The 17,043-nt window shown below is 40.2% G+C and overlaps 1 protein-coding gene across 1 annotated transcript; it reads right to left on the bottom strand.

Moving 5' to 3' along the window:
* Positions 1-9,810: 9,810 nt before the first annotated feature.
* On the bottom strand, positions 9,811-16,814 carry BLOC1S4 (biogenesis of lysosomal organelles complex 1 subunit 4). Its single transcript, XM_040081395.2, has 5 exons — positions 16,602-16,814; positions 16,227-16,298; positions 14,908-15,009; positions 14,092-14,226; positions 9,811-10,791 (listed from the first exon to the last, which is right to left on the bottom strand). Exons 1-5 carry the CDS (start codon positions 16,812-16,814, stop codon positions 10,693-10,695), a joined length of 621 nt encoding a protein of 206 aa, XP_039937329.1. The 3' UTR covers positions 9,811-10,692.
* Between the last annotated feature and the right edge of the window lie 229 nt (positions 16,815-17,043).

Below are 17,043 nucleotides of genomic sequence, written 5' to 3'. Positions count from 1 at the left end.
AAAAGAGGGCTTCTCCGATCTGACAAAAATCCAGTGATACCAACAGGGGGAAAAAATTGTGCTTTTTCTGATCTGAAAACAAGGAAACCAAAATCAGTGCTCTGGCTTGAAATGTAAAAGCATCAGTACAGAGTAAATGCAATGACTCATCAAAGACAGGAAGGCAGTGTAAGATGAGACACACAAAAGCAAAGAGGAAGGAGGGAGCTGGGCTTTTTTATTATTTTAACATCACCTACTGAAAGTTCCACACTAAAGAATATTACTGAAGAATATTATCAGATGGAAATTTAGAGGAAGTATGTACACTAATAATTAAGAATTCAAACAAGCCTTTGAAAATAGTTAAGAGTGATTAAATAAAAGCCACTGCTAGTGATAATTTTCAGGCTGTAAGCCATTAACTTCCTTTTACCAGTTTCAGGCAGTATCAAACAAACGTGAATGGTAACAAACAGGATTTTCTATTTGCTTTATGATGTGTCAAAGCATCTCCAAAAGCATAAATCCTTTATACAGAGAAAATATTAGGATGACATTATGACTATTATCTAATAGTGGACATTAGAAACTACATTACAGCTACAGAAATGTCCTGTGCAGTCAGAGGACTTCAGTATTCTGCCTCCCATGGCCATACCTACTAAATGTTTCTGGAAAAGGAGCAAAAGAAGGTATAATGTGGACTGACTAATTTTTAATTGTTTCATCATCCTGTTAAAAGGAAAGCAGAAGAGAAACAGCTGGCTAAGAAAATGAACACTTACCTAGTAAAGACTGGTGTAATAAATATTCTTTCTGGAAATAAGACTATAGAGCACATGAGAAGGAAAAATGGATTTTGAAAGGAAGTGCATGAATCAATACAATCAGGGAGTTAGTGATAACCCATCTGCAGTAGAGCTATTTCATCTGCATCCTGAAAATCTGTGGCTAAAATTTTGGTGCAAACTGACTGGGCCATTCAGATGACAAAACATTCCTCCTTCTATCCTATCTCCTCTTTTCTCCTAACAAAGCAAATTCATTTCACCTGCCCACATCAGCCGCTTCTCTACTTTCCTGTGACCGTCCCTAATGCACAGTCTCATAACCTCTTCTGGTGCCACCAGAGACTTCCCTTCTTTGCTTTCCTGTCTCTTCTGGAAGCTTCTTGCACCTCTCTTTTTCCCTCCTGTGCCCTAGCCTGACCCACTTGATCTGCTGCTTGCATTGTGACCAGCCCTGGGTAACCACAGGGACCCCTGCGGTGCCCCACAGGTTGCCCCAGGGCTGTGGACCTTGCCAGACCAGTGGTGGAAGTGGCAGTGTGGATTTCTGGGCTCAGCTGGGATGGTGCTGCTGGTGCTGCTACCTGCTGTCTCACCCAGCTTGGTCTTCACAGCCGTGTGCTGACAGCCTTCGATATTCCTCCAGGACCCTCCACCAGCCAGCCATATAAGGCCAAATCTGTAGAAGCTCAGGATTAAACAGATGTCTTTTGATAGATCAAGGAGTCCCAGGCAGATCCCAGTTTACCTGTTGTCTTCCCAGGGGTCTGCCTGCACACAGCTAAATATCCCTTTCCATCTGGCAAGGGCACCCCCTAAGCAGGGCTCCCCAGCAGCTGTGTGCCTGTTGCGAGGGCCCCGGTAGCATCATGGATTTCAACCTGCACATTTCTGCTCCAGCAGCAGGGCAAGGGAGGAAGTAACAGCCAGCCAGCTGCTGCCTGTGCAGATCCCCAGCTGCTGGCAGGCAGGTTCAGACATATATAAGGAAGCCTGAGATGAACCTTTCCACATGTGCACGCTCTGATGGGTCCAGTTGATGCAAATGCCTGTCACCATCAATGTTTTGAGTCATTAATTCATTCAATCAGTCAGCATCTATCAGGTACAATTAGGTGTCTACAGAGACTGGGACAGACATATGACAACACTGTCACACGCGGGCCCTGCCAGGGAGGTGTGGATGCATCCAACCCTGCTTCTAAATACAACACTGAGCAGTTTCTCCACAAGTCAAAGCATGCAGACAAAATGTTTGTGAGCAATTCTGAATGTAACAAATCTGTTTTCCCCAGACACCCTTAACAAGCAACACTAAGGACCAACAGTATTTATATGACTATAAAAACATCACACAGAAATAACATCACATGTAGTTACAAGAACTGTGAGTAAACTGTAAAATTATTCACAAAGCTTTATCAGGCAACAGAAAACTGCTTATTTTAAAAAACGTAAAAGGAAAATTATGGTAGAATATTTGAGAATATTCCTCCTCCTACAGTTATGCCAGGCTTTGCTTCTGGGCTGTATATTGGTATTGCCATTTCACCTGTGAATTAAGCCAGGTTGTGTAGCAACAAAAAGTCAACTTGAACACAGCTGGAGATGTTAATTTTCCTTGCAAGACAAGATACTGCTTTTTAATTTGACCATAATGCTCAGTTGCTGAAGAAAATGAAAAGAACCGAGCTGAAAAGAAGAAGAGCGCAAAAGCACGGCTATTCCTCTTTTCTCAGGAATGTGCTCTTATCAGATGGCCACATCCACAAAAACCCTTACACAGAAAACAGCAGACTGTGAGCGCTGAATAGTCATTGACTTCAACTTCTTCCTACACACTGCAAGATAAAAGTAGCGCGTGATTAATCATCACAATAGAATTACAGAACGCTTTGGGTTGGAAGGCACCTTAAAGATCATCTAGCTCCAATCCCCCTGCCATGGTGGGGGGTGGAACCAACAACAGTCTCAAGGACTGGGTTCCAAGCAAAGGTTTGGGGAACAAAAGGTGTGAGTATTGTGGTCCAAAGGAGTGTAGCACAAGCACTGCTGTTCTCTCGAGGGGCCCAGCTGGCATTCTTCAGGATCATCTAAATGTCTGAGAGTAGCAGTACACTAATCTCACCAGAGCAGGGCAGTCAAATGCCTGCTTTGGACCTGGGATGTTCCTCAACACGGCTCAAACTACGGGGGTTCTCACTTCACAAAAGAACCAGAGCAACACTCTAGTTGCTTTCAAGTAGCTCAAAGCAGGAGCCTCCATAGGAAATGCCACTTCCCACCTGTCCCGATGCTCAGAGTGCTGCCCCTCCACCTTAGCAGGGAGAAAAGGGGCTCTGTAAGAGGCAGAGAAGAAGGTACCCTGGACAGACTTGTGACACAAAGAAGGATTCTGAGAACTGAAAAGAGAGTTCTATCAATTCTTCAAGGTGTTACCTGTCTCCTCCAAGGCTGCAGTAGGCTGAACTGTATCTGAAGCATGCTTCATGGGCTCTCTGCTTCAGCACAGTACCTCAGGACAATTTTACCAGGACCACTGCTCTGTAGCTATGATAAGAAAAGATAAATGACAGGCCAGGTGAGCACAAACACACAAAGGGGTCAGACAACTAGTCCAGTTGCTGACCTCCAGTAGTGGTGTATCCACACAAACACACTGACAAATGCAGCACCTGTATTTTACCTTCTTCTGCATTGCCTCACAATCTACTACTTTTTATATCTGATCCATATAACCTTTGTTTTAGCAAAACCTCATCCTACTGATTGGAAGTAGCTCCTGCTTAACAACCACAGATTTAGCTATTACATTAAAATATCCTTGTACATGAACCACAATATGAGTCAGAAAGTAAATTTGAGCAGTTACTCATAAATGAGATCACACAAATCTGATAGGTCCTGGAAACCATCAGTTTAAACATTCAGAACAAGACAAGTAAGCACATCTGATATAGGGGAATAACTAGAGAAGAAACAAGAAGAAGGCAGGTTGTGGTACTGTTTAAACCTCTGATTTGCTTCTGCCTTAAATTACACGGGTAGTCCTAGTTTTCTGATCTCAAATAGGATACAGCAGAAACAGGAAAGGATCAGAGAAAGGCAGCAAGGGCATGGAAGATTCATACAAGAAATAACAGGGCTTTAAGCAACCTGTTCTAGAGGAAAGTATCCCTGCCCATGGTGAGGGGTGGAACCAGATGATCTTTAAGGTCCCTTCAAACCCAGGGCATTCTATGATTCTTCAGCCAACGGAAGCGATCGTGGAAAAGGAAATAACAAACATTACTACAAGAGGATGAGCAACACAGATGGCTCATGACTGTTGATTGTGTCCTCCATTATAAGAATTAGAGGATATTAAAAGAAGCTTGTGGGAACAAGGTTCAAAAATATGAATGTGGGATGCAACAGAGAAGGTGTTCTGGCAAGGAGATTTTTGTGCACGCTGCCTCCTGTCTTACCAATGGGAACTACTGAGAAGTGCTTGTCTCCCTCTCCTCCACTCCCCCCTTTCAAGTATTTATACAGATTGATGAGATCACCCCTGAGTCTTCTTCAGGATGGACGATCCCGGTTCTCTCAGACACTCCTCACAGATGTTCCAGTCCCTTATTTGTCTTTGTGCACCTGAACTGAACTTACTCCAGTAATAAGATCTATATCTATCCCTCCATCATCTCCGCTCCAGCAGCAGCTTTCCTACCTGACATTTACATCTGGCTTTTCACAATTCCTACAATGTCCATATTCAAGCACCATCACATGTGCATTCATCCCAGAACTTTGGTTCAGTCTTTTTACCCCTGCAGAGTGTTGTTTGCTAGTCTGAGGCTATGACTGAGCTGGAAGCAAGTACTTCAGCACAGTAGTTCAGGCAGATTCATAGTTTAATGTTTCATCTTGGCCTAAAACTAGTGCATGGCCAGCAGCACGGAATGAATACCCAAGAACAGTTGCAGCAAGTCAGCTAAACTCCTGAGCTGGCTGTATTCAATCCCAAAATAATCCATTTTACACCCAGGGGCAGTCCCACAGTGCAAATTAATGAGAGACAGAACGGTATTCAAGATGGGCACTGGTATCTCGCATAACCCTGCTTTTGCTGACCTCTTTCTATTACTGACTCCGTGTCCTCATAATTTCAACTCACTTAGCAGAATCTTGACTTATCTCACTGGTACAAGTAATGAGCTTGTAATGGCACTGCTCATCTACCTTGTTAGCTAACAACATCATACTTGATTTTCCTTAGGTAAGATTCCTCTGTCATTATTGCTTCGTGTTGTCCTTCAGCTACAGAAACACAATTAAATTCAGGAGAAGTCAAGCTAATAAATCCAGAAAGAAAATACAATTTTCATTCAATTATAGTATTTGGTATTTTTCCTCCCAGATATGTTTTGGCTTAATAATACCCTGGATTTTAGATGCAACAGGCACACTTCCAAAAAAGTTCCCAGCAACCTCAGACACGAAGAATAACGGCACTGCTTATCACTAGCAGATGAACCATCACATTTTAGTTGATAAAATATTGCTGGAAGCAGGTATCTGAGGACACACAGACATCTCTGTAATGACAACAAGAAGGTTATTCCCAATACCTTGTTTCTTTCCTGTTCCTCTTTCCCTCTGTGTTTCCAATCAAATTGCAAAGGCATCCCTGTAGAGAAAAGGGCTAATCAAAGAAACATGAAGAAGACAGATGTTAATTCCATAGCAGGCATCTCCCCAGCTGTACATAGGGAAGCACTGCCAGGGTAAGTTCTTTGCTTGCCTCCTCAGGGGGATGGCTGAGAGTAGAGGAGTGTCATCCCCTCACCCTTGTGCCAGGACATCAGTGCTGGGCTGGACTCTTTGGCTTGGCAGGACTGATTTTTAGCCAGAACAGTTCAATGACCTGGCTAACTAACTGCAAGTCCTACTGCTTTTGAGAAAGAGGCAGTAACCAGAGGGAGTAACAGCAGCCTGGTTTTAGGAGGGGTTATAATTGTACTAGAACTCATCCATAGTTATAGCCCTTCCTAAAACCATGTACTTGGGAATAGTGCACACTGGAGGGGAAAAAAAAAGCTCCTAAACTGTGAAAAAAATAACAACATCACATATATATGTCATGTCTGTTGTGGATCTCCATTCATACCCCCCCTCCCAGTTCAGGGATCCTGCCCCAGTCTGTTGATGCTGCTCACAGCTCTGTCACCATGAGTTCACACCTTGGCACCTGTCCTGGCTATGCTATTTTCTGCCTCTTCCATTCCTGCATAAGGCTCTTAATTTTTTTTTTCTTTTTTTTTTTTTTTATATGAATCAATCAGAACCATCTTTATTGCCAGTCTGCAGTTCTCAGGGCCTTCTGTCATATTTAGTGCCAGCCCCCAGTTTTAATGTCCTAGGATTGTGGAAATGTCTTTTGTTTTTTCTTAAAGGTTGCTTTCTAGGCCTCTTGCTTGTAAAGAAATTCCTGACAATGTCACCTGTAAGGAACAGATGGCAATTAATTTATTTTTAAATAATGTAGGCATTGAGCTATTCTCAAGAAACCTACAGCTTCTGAAACAGTGGGAGATGAGAAATTGAATTGGATACTTATCCTTCTTTTCTCAGTGAGTGCACTTTCCCCCCATGAATTCTGTCCCTTTGTCTTTTCACTCAGAACTCTCAGATGAAATCCTTGCTAACATTCAGTTAATTTTCTTAAGTCTGGCAGTACATTTATATAGCTGTATTTTCAATATACTTTTAAAATATACTATCTAAGATCCCATATAAATAGCACAGTGGAATGATTATTAATGCAATTTTAATGTGTTTTTATTACTTTAATAGTCCACCAAAGAATGTACAGCTAAGATTAAACTTGACAAAAATGAAACACCATTTTGAGTCTTCCATGTAGAGTTTAGACAGGATATTTCAGTTTCCCTACCATATCCTTTAATCTGACATAATTCCAAAGCATTATTTCAATTTTCCTTTTCACACTCTGTATCTATAGGTGAGTGCATTCTGTCTCCCTGGCATTGTACCATACTGCCCACGAGCAACACCTTCTGTCCCCCTTTTTTCTGTTTTGCTTGTTCCTTGGCATTTTTAAGATATCATGCATCATTCGCATACCCCTTGGAGTTTTTCAAAACCATAAAAAATGGCTAGCATTGAAAGAGTGCATGAGTAGATAATACCAAGCAAGAAAGTCAAGAAAACTCCCCAAATCTCTGAGATCAGCTGGAGTCTATACTACCATCTTTAGGTTATACTACCACCCATCGGCTCGAAGCAGAATCAACAAAAGCAGCTGAGTGCACAAAGCCTTTGCTCTGCTGCTGCAGCACAGCCTGCCAGCAGCTCAGCTCCTACAGGAAGGTGAATCCCAGCAGCTGGAAGCTCCTCAGCCCTGATGCATTTAGCTGCAGTGGTTAGAGAGGTACCGACTCCTGTGATGGTCCTCTTTGGCCAGAGCTACATCTGACAGTGATTTTGGCTTTTCAAGGATTTTATTGGTAGCTGGCCCAAGACTAGATTTCTTTTCTATGAAATGTGAGGGAGTCTAAAAAAGTAATTACTAAAAAAATCCTTTTTCTTTTTCTTTTTCTTTTTTTTTTTTTTTTACGGGATTATTTACCAATTTCAAATATAAAGTTCTTTTCACAGATGCAAGCTATTTTGCTCTTCCTTCTCGTTCTGGGAGATCTTTCACTCGGGATCACTCTTTTCAGCTTAAACTTGCTATTTAATTCTTAGTATTGCAGGTAAAACTACTTAATCTTGAAGGTTATTGTCAGAAGAAGTAATGAAAAGCCACAGGTTTTGATGTCAATGTAATCCAGTGCATCTTTAAGTAATTTATCTCATTTGATCAGATAAACCATCAAACCTGTTTCTTTTAATTTCAGTCATCTGCATCCTTCTGTAATTTCTATGGGCTTTACCGCAGTTGCAGCAGCAATGCTTGATTGGAACAAAATCTGCTGGTCCAAAAATTGTTAAATACAAATCTCAAACTTTATGCAGCAACTCCAGCCACAGTTTGTCATATAACTAAATATCTGTGTAAGACAGATCACGCTGATTTTTGTCCAGGAGCTATGAAAATTGTAGACCTCTAACATTCAGTCCAACCTGGCTGTGATGTAACGTCACTGTGAATATCTTGTGAATGCAGCTTCCGTGACATATTGACACACACTGTACAGCAAACAGGTAATTTTTAGAAAGCTGCAGCATTAGTTTCAATCAGCATTAGGCTAATGCTAATTAACATAGGCCTAAAATGTCCATAACTATAAGAATATACAAAGTTACAGCATTACTTTCGCTAGGATTGCTTTAAAATGTTTCCTTATGACACAGAAGAAAAGTAAGATTTCTATACAGACTCCTTTGTTGATATTAAATATTAGCTCATTTCATGTGCCTGATACCCAACTTTTAGCAACTCAGCACAGTAACCACATTTGGCTTTACACCAGTTCTAGATGAAGAGCTCTTCATGTCAAAAACAGGTGATGAAGCTCCATAGTTACAGGCTTGTATCTTGGAACTCAGGCAAGAGGACAAACATTGTGCAGGGGAAAATGCAAATACAGACTTCTGGGCATGTGAATATTGGTTTCTGTGGATTTTGGGATTCAGATTTTGTTTGCAGCTAGCAAACCCAGTAAATATTGAACCTAATTCAGAATATAGTTATTACTGGATTTACACTAATCCAAGGTAACAGCAGACAGAATAAAAGAATATTCTGAGTCTTTCTTTACCAAGTGTGAAGACTTAGGATGGTTTTTTCTGCTATTCCTGTGTCGTGAGACTAACCATGAATAAGGAGACAGCCAAGGTACAAACAAACCAATAGCAGAGTGCGTTTTGTCAGTATTATGAGAATGCTTCAATTTCATAACCATGAGCTCAATTTCATAACAGATGAATTGTGACCTTGGTATTTTGTACCATGTATTTTTAAAAGCCATAATTTATTTATTGTCTGTACTTTTATAGCATTGCCTTAATTTTTTTTTCTATGCATTTTTCATTATCTTCAGTAATAAAAATATTTTGGAGAATTTCCAACATAGAACTATAGTATTTATAGGAACTGTCTGTTCTTTGTTTGTGGTGTGCCTTGAAGATACAGCCCTTTTTTTTCCATACAACAGTTCAACAGAAACGCTCACTTCAGAATATACGAACTTTCATTGTTATTAATATGAACAATATTGTGTGAAAAATACTCAGCTCTATAAACTTGTTAAAACCTTTTTTAATATTTCAAACATTATCTGTTTAAAAGAAACTGCGCTCTGCTGTGTGGAGCCAAAATGCAAAGTTATTTGATTGAGAAGTTGATACATTTTATTATAAAGGTCTTTGAGTGTAACTTTTTTCATATCAGTGTTACTATGTTTAAGAGTATTTGACTGTAGCCTTATGTTGCTACACTAAGTACGCCATTCTATTAGATCTCACTGAGGAGGGCTAAAACTCCAAGCATTATTCATGCATACACTGAAAGTCACCACGTCTTTTACAAATGCAACTGTTGCTCCAGTGTAACACCTGAATAATGAACAATTTCTGAAAACAAGTAGAATGGGAGGGAAGCCCTTCCTCAAAGTCATGTCTGTTTCATTCTGTATAATATGTGATTATTTTTCTAGAGTCTTGATGTTAAAATTCAGGTAAGTTTTACATCATAACTGCTTTCGGAGCCTACTAACTTTGACTTGAAAGTCTTTGTTTTAGTTTTTAATAAGGGTTGCTTTAGATACTGAAGAGCTGTTTAAAACCCAAGCCCTGATGGTCTTTGGAGACAGGATCTACAAATATATAATCTCTGTTCTGCAACTCCATACCTGTTTTGTGCATGCAACATGAAATCTAGAGAAATACTGTTTCTTTAAAGAATTCTCTTGAATTTTGAGTATTTCTAATGAGTTACATTGGCAATAGCGCAGCAGAGGAATACATCGATTTATGGTTAACACCTGCTAGGTGGGTCAATACTGTCCAGGGAAATGCAAGACCACAACAGGGGTTAGCCAGCTATTAGTTTATTGATAATATAAATTGCAAACAGCATGGGAGCCCTCAGTAACCACAGAAAGTTGTGAAGGAAAAGCAATCTGGTCAGGTTCCTGATCCAGGTTCAGTCCAGAGTCATCCCTGCCTCAATTTAGATACTCATTCTTTTTGACAGCAGGTTTTATACATCTATACATCTCTCTTTATATATAAATCTATTTCATGCCCACCTGGTTACACATCAAACAATACAATGATGCAACAATTAACAGCTTGGGTCATTGTGACCTGAGGATCATCAATGGGAACAGGATGTTTGCTTTCTGAACTGGGACTACATCACATGAATTAAGCCATGTCCTTGATTTCTTGATCTTCCACATCCTGCCCATGCAACAAGTACATCCCAGTGTAGTGCATTTCTCTGTACAAACTGCAGGGACCGGGCTTAAAAACTTGGAATAGATGATTTTATGCATAGTTTTTCTTTCACCTCAATCAGCACATCATGAAAAAAGACAAATAAACCCCCATCCTTGTGGCATAGCTACTTACATTTGCAGCAGCACAGATATTTACGTGTTAAAAAACTTATATACAATAGTATGTTTCCTATTATTTCTGTATTAAAAAAAAACATGATGCAAAAATATTCTTTAATTCCTTCCCCCAAATAATCTGAAAACTTACGTGGTGTTTTAGGAAGGCTTTTGAAATAATGTGCACAAACAAAGATTACCTGAAAATATTGCCTGAAGGAAGACAATGTGAATCAGAATGGCAATGTGCCATCAATAGTGCTTAGAAAATGCAGCTGTTCTGAGGTTGGCATTCCTTTTGTTCACTTAGCTCTCTCTATTCCAGCTGATCCATGTCAATCCCAAAGCAAAAATCATCAATAAGGTGCTTCATTAAGACATGGAAAATAGTCTTCAGTCTTGAAGAGGACTGGAGGCTCATAGAGGGTCTGCTGTTGTCGTGAGGAAGACGATTTCTGCAAATTAGATAAGTTTATTTTTTGCCTTTTTCATAAAGCATTTTAAAACAAAGCCTGCAGAGCAAAAACGCAAAATAAGGCAAGTTTCTAAGGAGTATCTCCTTAGTTGAATAAATTCTTAATCATAGCTCAGATGAGTCTGGCATGTTCCTAACGTTAGTGAAGAAACACAGCCTTTGACCTTTGCCGTTCCAGCACCTAAACCGACCCAGTTCTGGAACATATACGATATGCCAGCACTGCAGGAACCAAACTGTACCCCCCAGCTGATGGAGAGTCATTGTAACCTTCATCCTTTCCAAGCCATACAGCTTTACCTTTCCTGCTCCAGCCTTTGAATTCTCCTCAGCCGCTTCTTTTGAGTCACCTCTGCGCCTGGCTTCTCATTTAGTTAGCCAAAAACTCTTTCTATGGAAACACACCTAGCAACAGATTCTTTCAAGAAGGTTGCTGCTCCTGCTGAGCTTCTTCATAATGACACATTGTTAAAAACAATCTGGCAGTGGACTGGAAAAGAGCTGTTACACTGTTTTTCAGGAAAGAAACATGTTTCTTTTAAAAATTAACTGTACATTGTTTTGCTATATCAAATGGCTCGTTGAAAGAGACAACATCAAGGACCACTGCTGACGACTCTGTCAGCCCTGCTGCATGTAAGTAATGCTGCAATGAAACACAGACACAGGGTATGTTTTCAATGCCTGACATTAAATAGAATGCTTAAAAACAAGATGTCATTCATTAAAAGTTCTTCTCAACTAATAAAAAGATTTTGATGAACTATTTTGTAGAGCCCTCTCAGTTTGGAATGAGGAAATTAGCCTTCCGCAATAATAAAGTTTAAAGTATACCAAATATCATTGGTAACCTTGGAGTTTAGAATGGTTTTACAGCACCAAAATATAGATATAAGTAACCATACCTACAAAACAAACTGGAAATTTCTTAATATTCAGTTGAGCTGTATACTTGTATTCCATATGAACTAAGTACATGTTTTCCTGCTATATACAAAATTTCGGATATATTAGTTTATGTGTTTAACTTGACAATACCATTAATTTACCTAAGTTTGTTTTGCCATTCAAGTTGCAATGAATTATAAAATATAAACAAAGAACTGATCTATAAACAGTGTATATTATCAGTGTTCTCTGCATCAGAAATTCTGCCAAATGATTCTTCAAAATCAAAGCTCTGTTTTTTAAAATCATTTCCTAGCCCATACTGTCCTATCAGATAACAACCTGCAAGCATGGGAAACCAAGGTCATAGGTCTTCTGCAACTCCTGACACGGATTTAAGAGGAGTTGTATTTGCCTCTGTGCAAGAGTGGGGGTAATTTCAATCCAGCGACAAAATTTATAGGCAGGCACAGGACCCACAATTGCCTAAGCACACATTCATAGTTAGTTATTTTTGCAGCTGCTTAGCAGACATTTATACCTCTTGAGAGTCTACATTCTTAGCAATATTAGAAGTCTTATAGTACTGTTCTTTACACTGCCTGATATTCACAAGGGAAGAACTTCGGGCAAAATCTGAAAGGGAGATTATAAATGCACACCTTGAGAAATAGAAAATACAGCCTTTGTGTAAAGAAATAGATACATTTAAATAGGAAGAGAATGAGGGAACCTGAGTAAATTAAAACTAGCAGTAAAATGTGAACTACAGCTACAGTGAAAATCATGACACCAGAATAACCTTCTTTTCCAAACCATGTATTTTACCACTGATGTATTGAGCTAGTTAAATATCAGGCATGTGGAGAAATCTCTGTAGGCATTTTCATTCACATTATGCTTGTGTTTACTACTGAAAGCAAGTATTTTACTATGCAATACCCAGAACCACTGTGGAACATTAGCCTGCCTTTTAGTGAATCAAATAATGCCAGTAAGTTCTGAGTGTTATTTTATTGCTACCCATAATCAAACTAAGAAACCCCTGGAGATGCTAGGTTCACCTTCAAGACACTTTCAAAGATTTTCTACCTTTTAAGTTGTGGAAAAAGGGCTTATTTGACAAAGTGTTCCCATACAACACTGAAAAAAGCAGTTTCTTAGAACTATCAAACTTTTCAAGTGAAAATTGTAATTTCTTGGTTGATAACTGTTTATAGAAAAAAATTTGAAAATACTGCTGAATATTCTTCAGGGCAACTTGTGCAGTTTTTTGGTTTTGTAACTGGCCCATAAAGTGCAGCTTTGTGCTGTTTTTAGAGGATTTTTTAAGAAAAAATATCAGAACTCTAAACTTAAACACCAAGGAAAATGAAGGAATGAGATGAGAAATCAACTAACTTAAAGACTGCACGGTAAAGAGCAGTGAAGAACAAGTTCCTTGAACTGAGCCTTAACAAGACAACACATGTTCTTTTTATATGTATTTTTCTCTGCTGCCATACATGCTTGGAAGATGTAGGAACAAAAATTTCTCAAAGAGCCATAACCTTCTTCCTCTCCCCCTCTACAAAGCTATTTTTTTCACCATTCTTACCAGAATACAGAAAACTGAGTCAGTACAGGATGAATACATGAAAAGATAAGACAATCTGTGAGCTGACAAGATGCAAAAGAGTAGAAATTATAAATGGTGTACTGACAGGTGATGTCAAGAAGCATCAGGTATTCAGCTGATTTTTTTTTAACCAAAAGATTATTTTAAACCCAAGGCATAATGACAGTTCATTGTTGGGTAAGGCATCTGTGAAATATACCAGAGAAAGCACTACAAGTGTTTTGTAAAGGAACAGTCCACAAGGAAAGACAGAGAAAACTGCATCCTTAGAAAGTTTACCAGGGTGGTAACATGATTATCGAACTGTGTGGAATGAATATAAACATGACCTTTATTTTAAAAATAATGTGCAGATCGGCTTTCATTTTCTTCTTTGGTAATATTTGTGCAGTGATGTTATCAATGCAGAAGGATCCTTTAACAGTGTTGCCTGTACAGGCTCTTCCTGCTTGCTTTGCATAACACTAGAGATCAGAGGTGCTTTAGTATAAAGGCTTGTGCATTATATGCTTGTTTGTGTCCTTCACATTCATTTCTTTGTGTGCCTGGCCTTCTTTTGCAACGTTACACAAATCCTTGTAAGAAATTAAAATGTTAAGTTTGGTTGTTTCCTTTTTCTTTTTTAAAGACGCCTGAGAACCCTGTAAAAATCCTAATAAAGTATATAAAAAATGTACAGCTACATCCAGATAAATGTGTAACAAACTTATTTTAATCATTGCTCTAGTATGCAGAACAACTAAGCTTGTCACATGGCAGCAAAACTTTACTTACATTAAGGAAGGATGGCATGCTGATCGTGTGCAAGATTTTCCTGAATGTGCTCGGAAAAGCTCCAAGGTCTGTTTCTGCCTTAATGACCCGTTCTTCCAGTCCAGCTACGCTATTTCCAATCATTTTCACAAAAGCCTAGTGTGAAAAAAACCCACCCAAAATAAATATGGCATTTTCACTAACAAAATAAAACAGGATTACGTATTGCGAGACAGTGGTGAAAGATCCATTGCTTAAATGAGGATTCAAAAACATGCTCTATTTCCCTTCCACCTACAAGTCCACATTAATGCTAGAAATTACTTGAGATACTTAGAAGGCTGAAAACCACGTTATGTCTAATAAAATAATCTTCCTCTTCCAATTTACCTTTCAAATAACTAATTTGGGAGTTTTCAGAATCTAGACTTCTACCTGCTTTTTTACTAACAAGAGAAAAACCAAGGACCTGAACCTCGGTTTTGAACCTTTATTAGGGATCGAGAGATCTCTCATTCTATTTGTTTCTGAAACTTTGTAAGCTAACACAAAAAACTGCCTTGCTTCAAACAGTCAATGAAGAATTTATTTTCTTTTTAATATGTTAAAAAAAAAAAAAAGATCTAAAACATGTCTGAAATTCCCACAGTCCCCAGAAATTCTTCATAAATTTAGTCCTCTTTATTAATCTTGAAGTATTGAATGCAGCGCGGACGTAGAGAGCACAACTCACCTGAGCTCACTCCACGTGTATGCACATATGCACACAAACACGCAGACTTTGATTTTTCCCTCCGTTAGAAAACAAAATGCCTCTAGAAGACAGCAAATACATACCTCTAGTTTGTCAATCTTCCTATATATCTGCCTCATTTCTGTAGCTTTTGTGTAAATTTGAGGTATACTTTCATTGACAACTTGAGAGGAATCACTGCGAATCTAAAGACAATGCAAGGAAGTAATACAAAAATTAGTGAATGAAACAAAGTGTTTAATAGATTTTATTCTGGAAACTAGAACTGTGCTCCAATGAACAGACTAAAATTTTGAGTTTAAAAATACTGGAATAAATTAGTATAAAAACCACTAAATTAAAATAAACACACTGTAGGGTTTTTTTGTATAGTTTCTAAGTAACTTTGAAGAAAATTTATTTTTGCAGAGACTAATATTTACCTTGATATTTAAATTAAAAATAGGCTAATACAATCTCTTCTGAACTGAGATGGAACATTTCCTAAGACACACTAAAGAATTAAATATATTAAGCTAAAATTTTGTCTTAAGTTTTACTACCCGTACTTTTTCTAAGGTTTGCTGAAAAAGTCAGGCCACAGAAATTCTTAGTTTACTGGTATTAAAAAAAAAACCCCAAACATATAATAGAATTGTACAGGAGAACCATATATGCTACACTTTAAAAGACAGCCTGTCTACCAGCATCAGCTTACAGGAACTTTCTATTCAGTTCCCCCATCTAACCCTATGAGAAAAGTTAAAACAACGCTGCCTTTCTGAAAAGAGGGTCCCCTAAAGACAAATCTAGCTTTGGTGGTTTGGCAACTCTGATTAGATACTTTCATCATAAAACAAAGGATGTCTTTATGTATTTTAATGGATAAGCAGAATATCATACTGTTCTTAAAAACCTCTGTCACTGCACCATTCAAAATGGGATTCTGTGCATATACATAGACAGGAATACAAATACAACTACACAAATACGCAGTTAGGAAAAATGTCTTCACGGAAAGGGTTCTCAAGCACTGAAGTAGGCTGCCCAGGGAAGTGGTTGAGTCACTATCCACGGAGGTATTTAGAAGATGTGGGACTTTGGGACATTCACACTTAGTGGTAAATACGGCAGTGTTGGGTTAATGGCTGGATTTGACGATCTTGGAGATCTTTTCCAATCTAAGAAGTTATATATGATTCTATAGTTACATGTACACATTTTGTTCTGACATGAAAGCTTGGTAATTTTCATCCATGAGTTACCTGATTACCAAAATAAGTAATATAATTATCAAATGTGTTTTCATACTGGAACATGTTTAGACTAAAGGCTTCTTTCTCTCTCTGTCTTACTTACAAACACCGATTGAACTGTGTTTAATCTGACTTCAAATACACGACCACGTGCAAGTTATACATACCATGTCCAGCATTCCCACGAATTCATCCACTCTGGTCAGTAAGTCTTCTAGACTCTTGTCTAAGCTTTCTATCTGCAAAACAGACATCACTTAAAGTGCTTGAAAACAGACACACACATTCACAAATCCTCAGCCAGTCTCACAAACAAGACCACCGCGTATAAACACCGGTCAGACCACAGAGCCAGTCCCACAGCAATCCCACGGCTTTTCCCTCTCTCTTCGTTCAGCGCAAGGGACGCGACCCCCGGCCCATCCGGTCCTGCAGAGCCCCAGCCCGGGAGCGTGTCCAGCTCCAGAGGGCTCCGCTGCCATGGCCCCCCGTTCCTGTGCCCGGGAGCCGTGCGGGAGCCCCCGGCGCGGCCCCTCGCCCACCTGCTCGCTGAAGAGGCTGCGGTCGGCGAGCAGGTACGCGGAGTAAGCGGCGGCGGTGGCGCTGAGCGACGCCTCCGAGGCGTCCTCGTCCTCCGCTTCCCCGAGGCCGGAGGCTCTGCTTTGGCTCTGGGACACGTTCCCGCTGTCCGCGCCGGGGCAGGCGTCCGGCAGCTCGGCTCCAGCCCGCTCGCCCGCACCGGCGGCCGCCGCCATGCCGCGGCCCGCTCCGCCGGGATGCGCCGCCCCTCACATGACCGGGCGGGCCGGCGCAGCCGCGCTCCCGGCGGGCGGGGCGGGAGCGGCCCGGGCCCCGCGGCCCGGCCCCGGGAGCGGGCGGGGCGCACGCCGGGACGGCGAATGGCGCCCGGCCGGAGGAAACTCGGGCCCCGCCGTCTCCGAGCTGCCCCCGCCGGGCGCTGGGACGGGAAGGCGGCTCCGTCTG

Source organism: Hirundo rustica, chromosome 1 (assembly GCF_015227805.2).
Source record: "Hirundo rustica isolate bHirRus1 chromosome 1, bHirRus1.pri.v3, whole genome shotgun sequence".
NCBI classification, from domain to species: Eukaryota; Metazoa; Chordata; class Aves; order Passeriformes; family Hirundinidae; genus Hirundo; species Hirundo rustica.
This window is presented reverse-complemented; position numbering and strand designations above follow the sequence as displayed.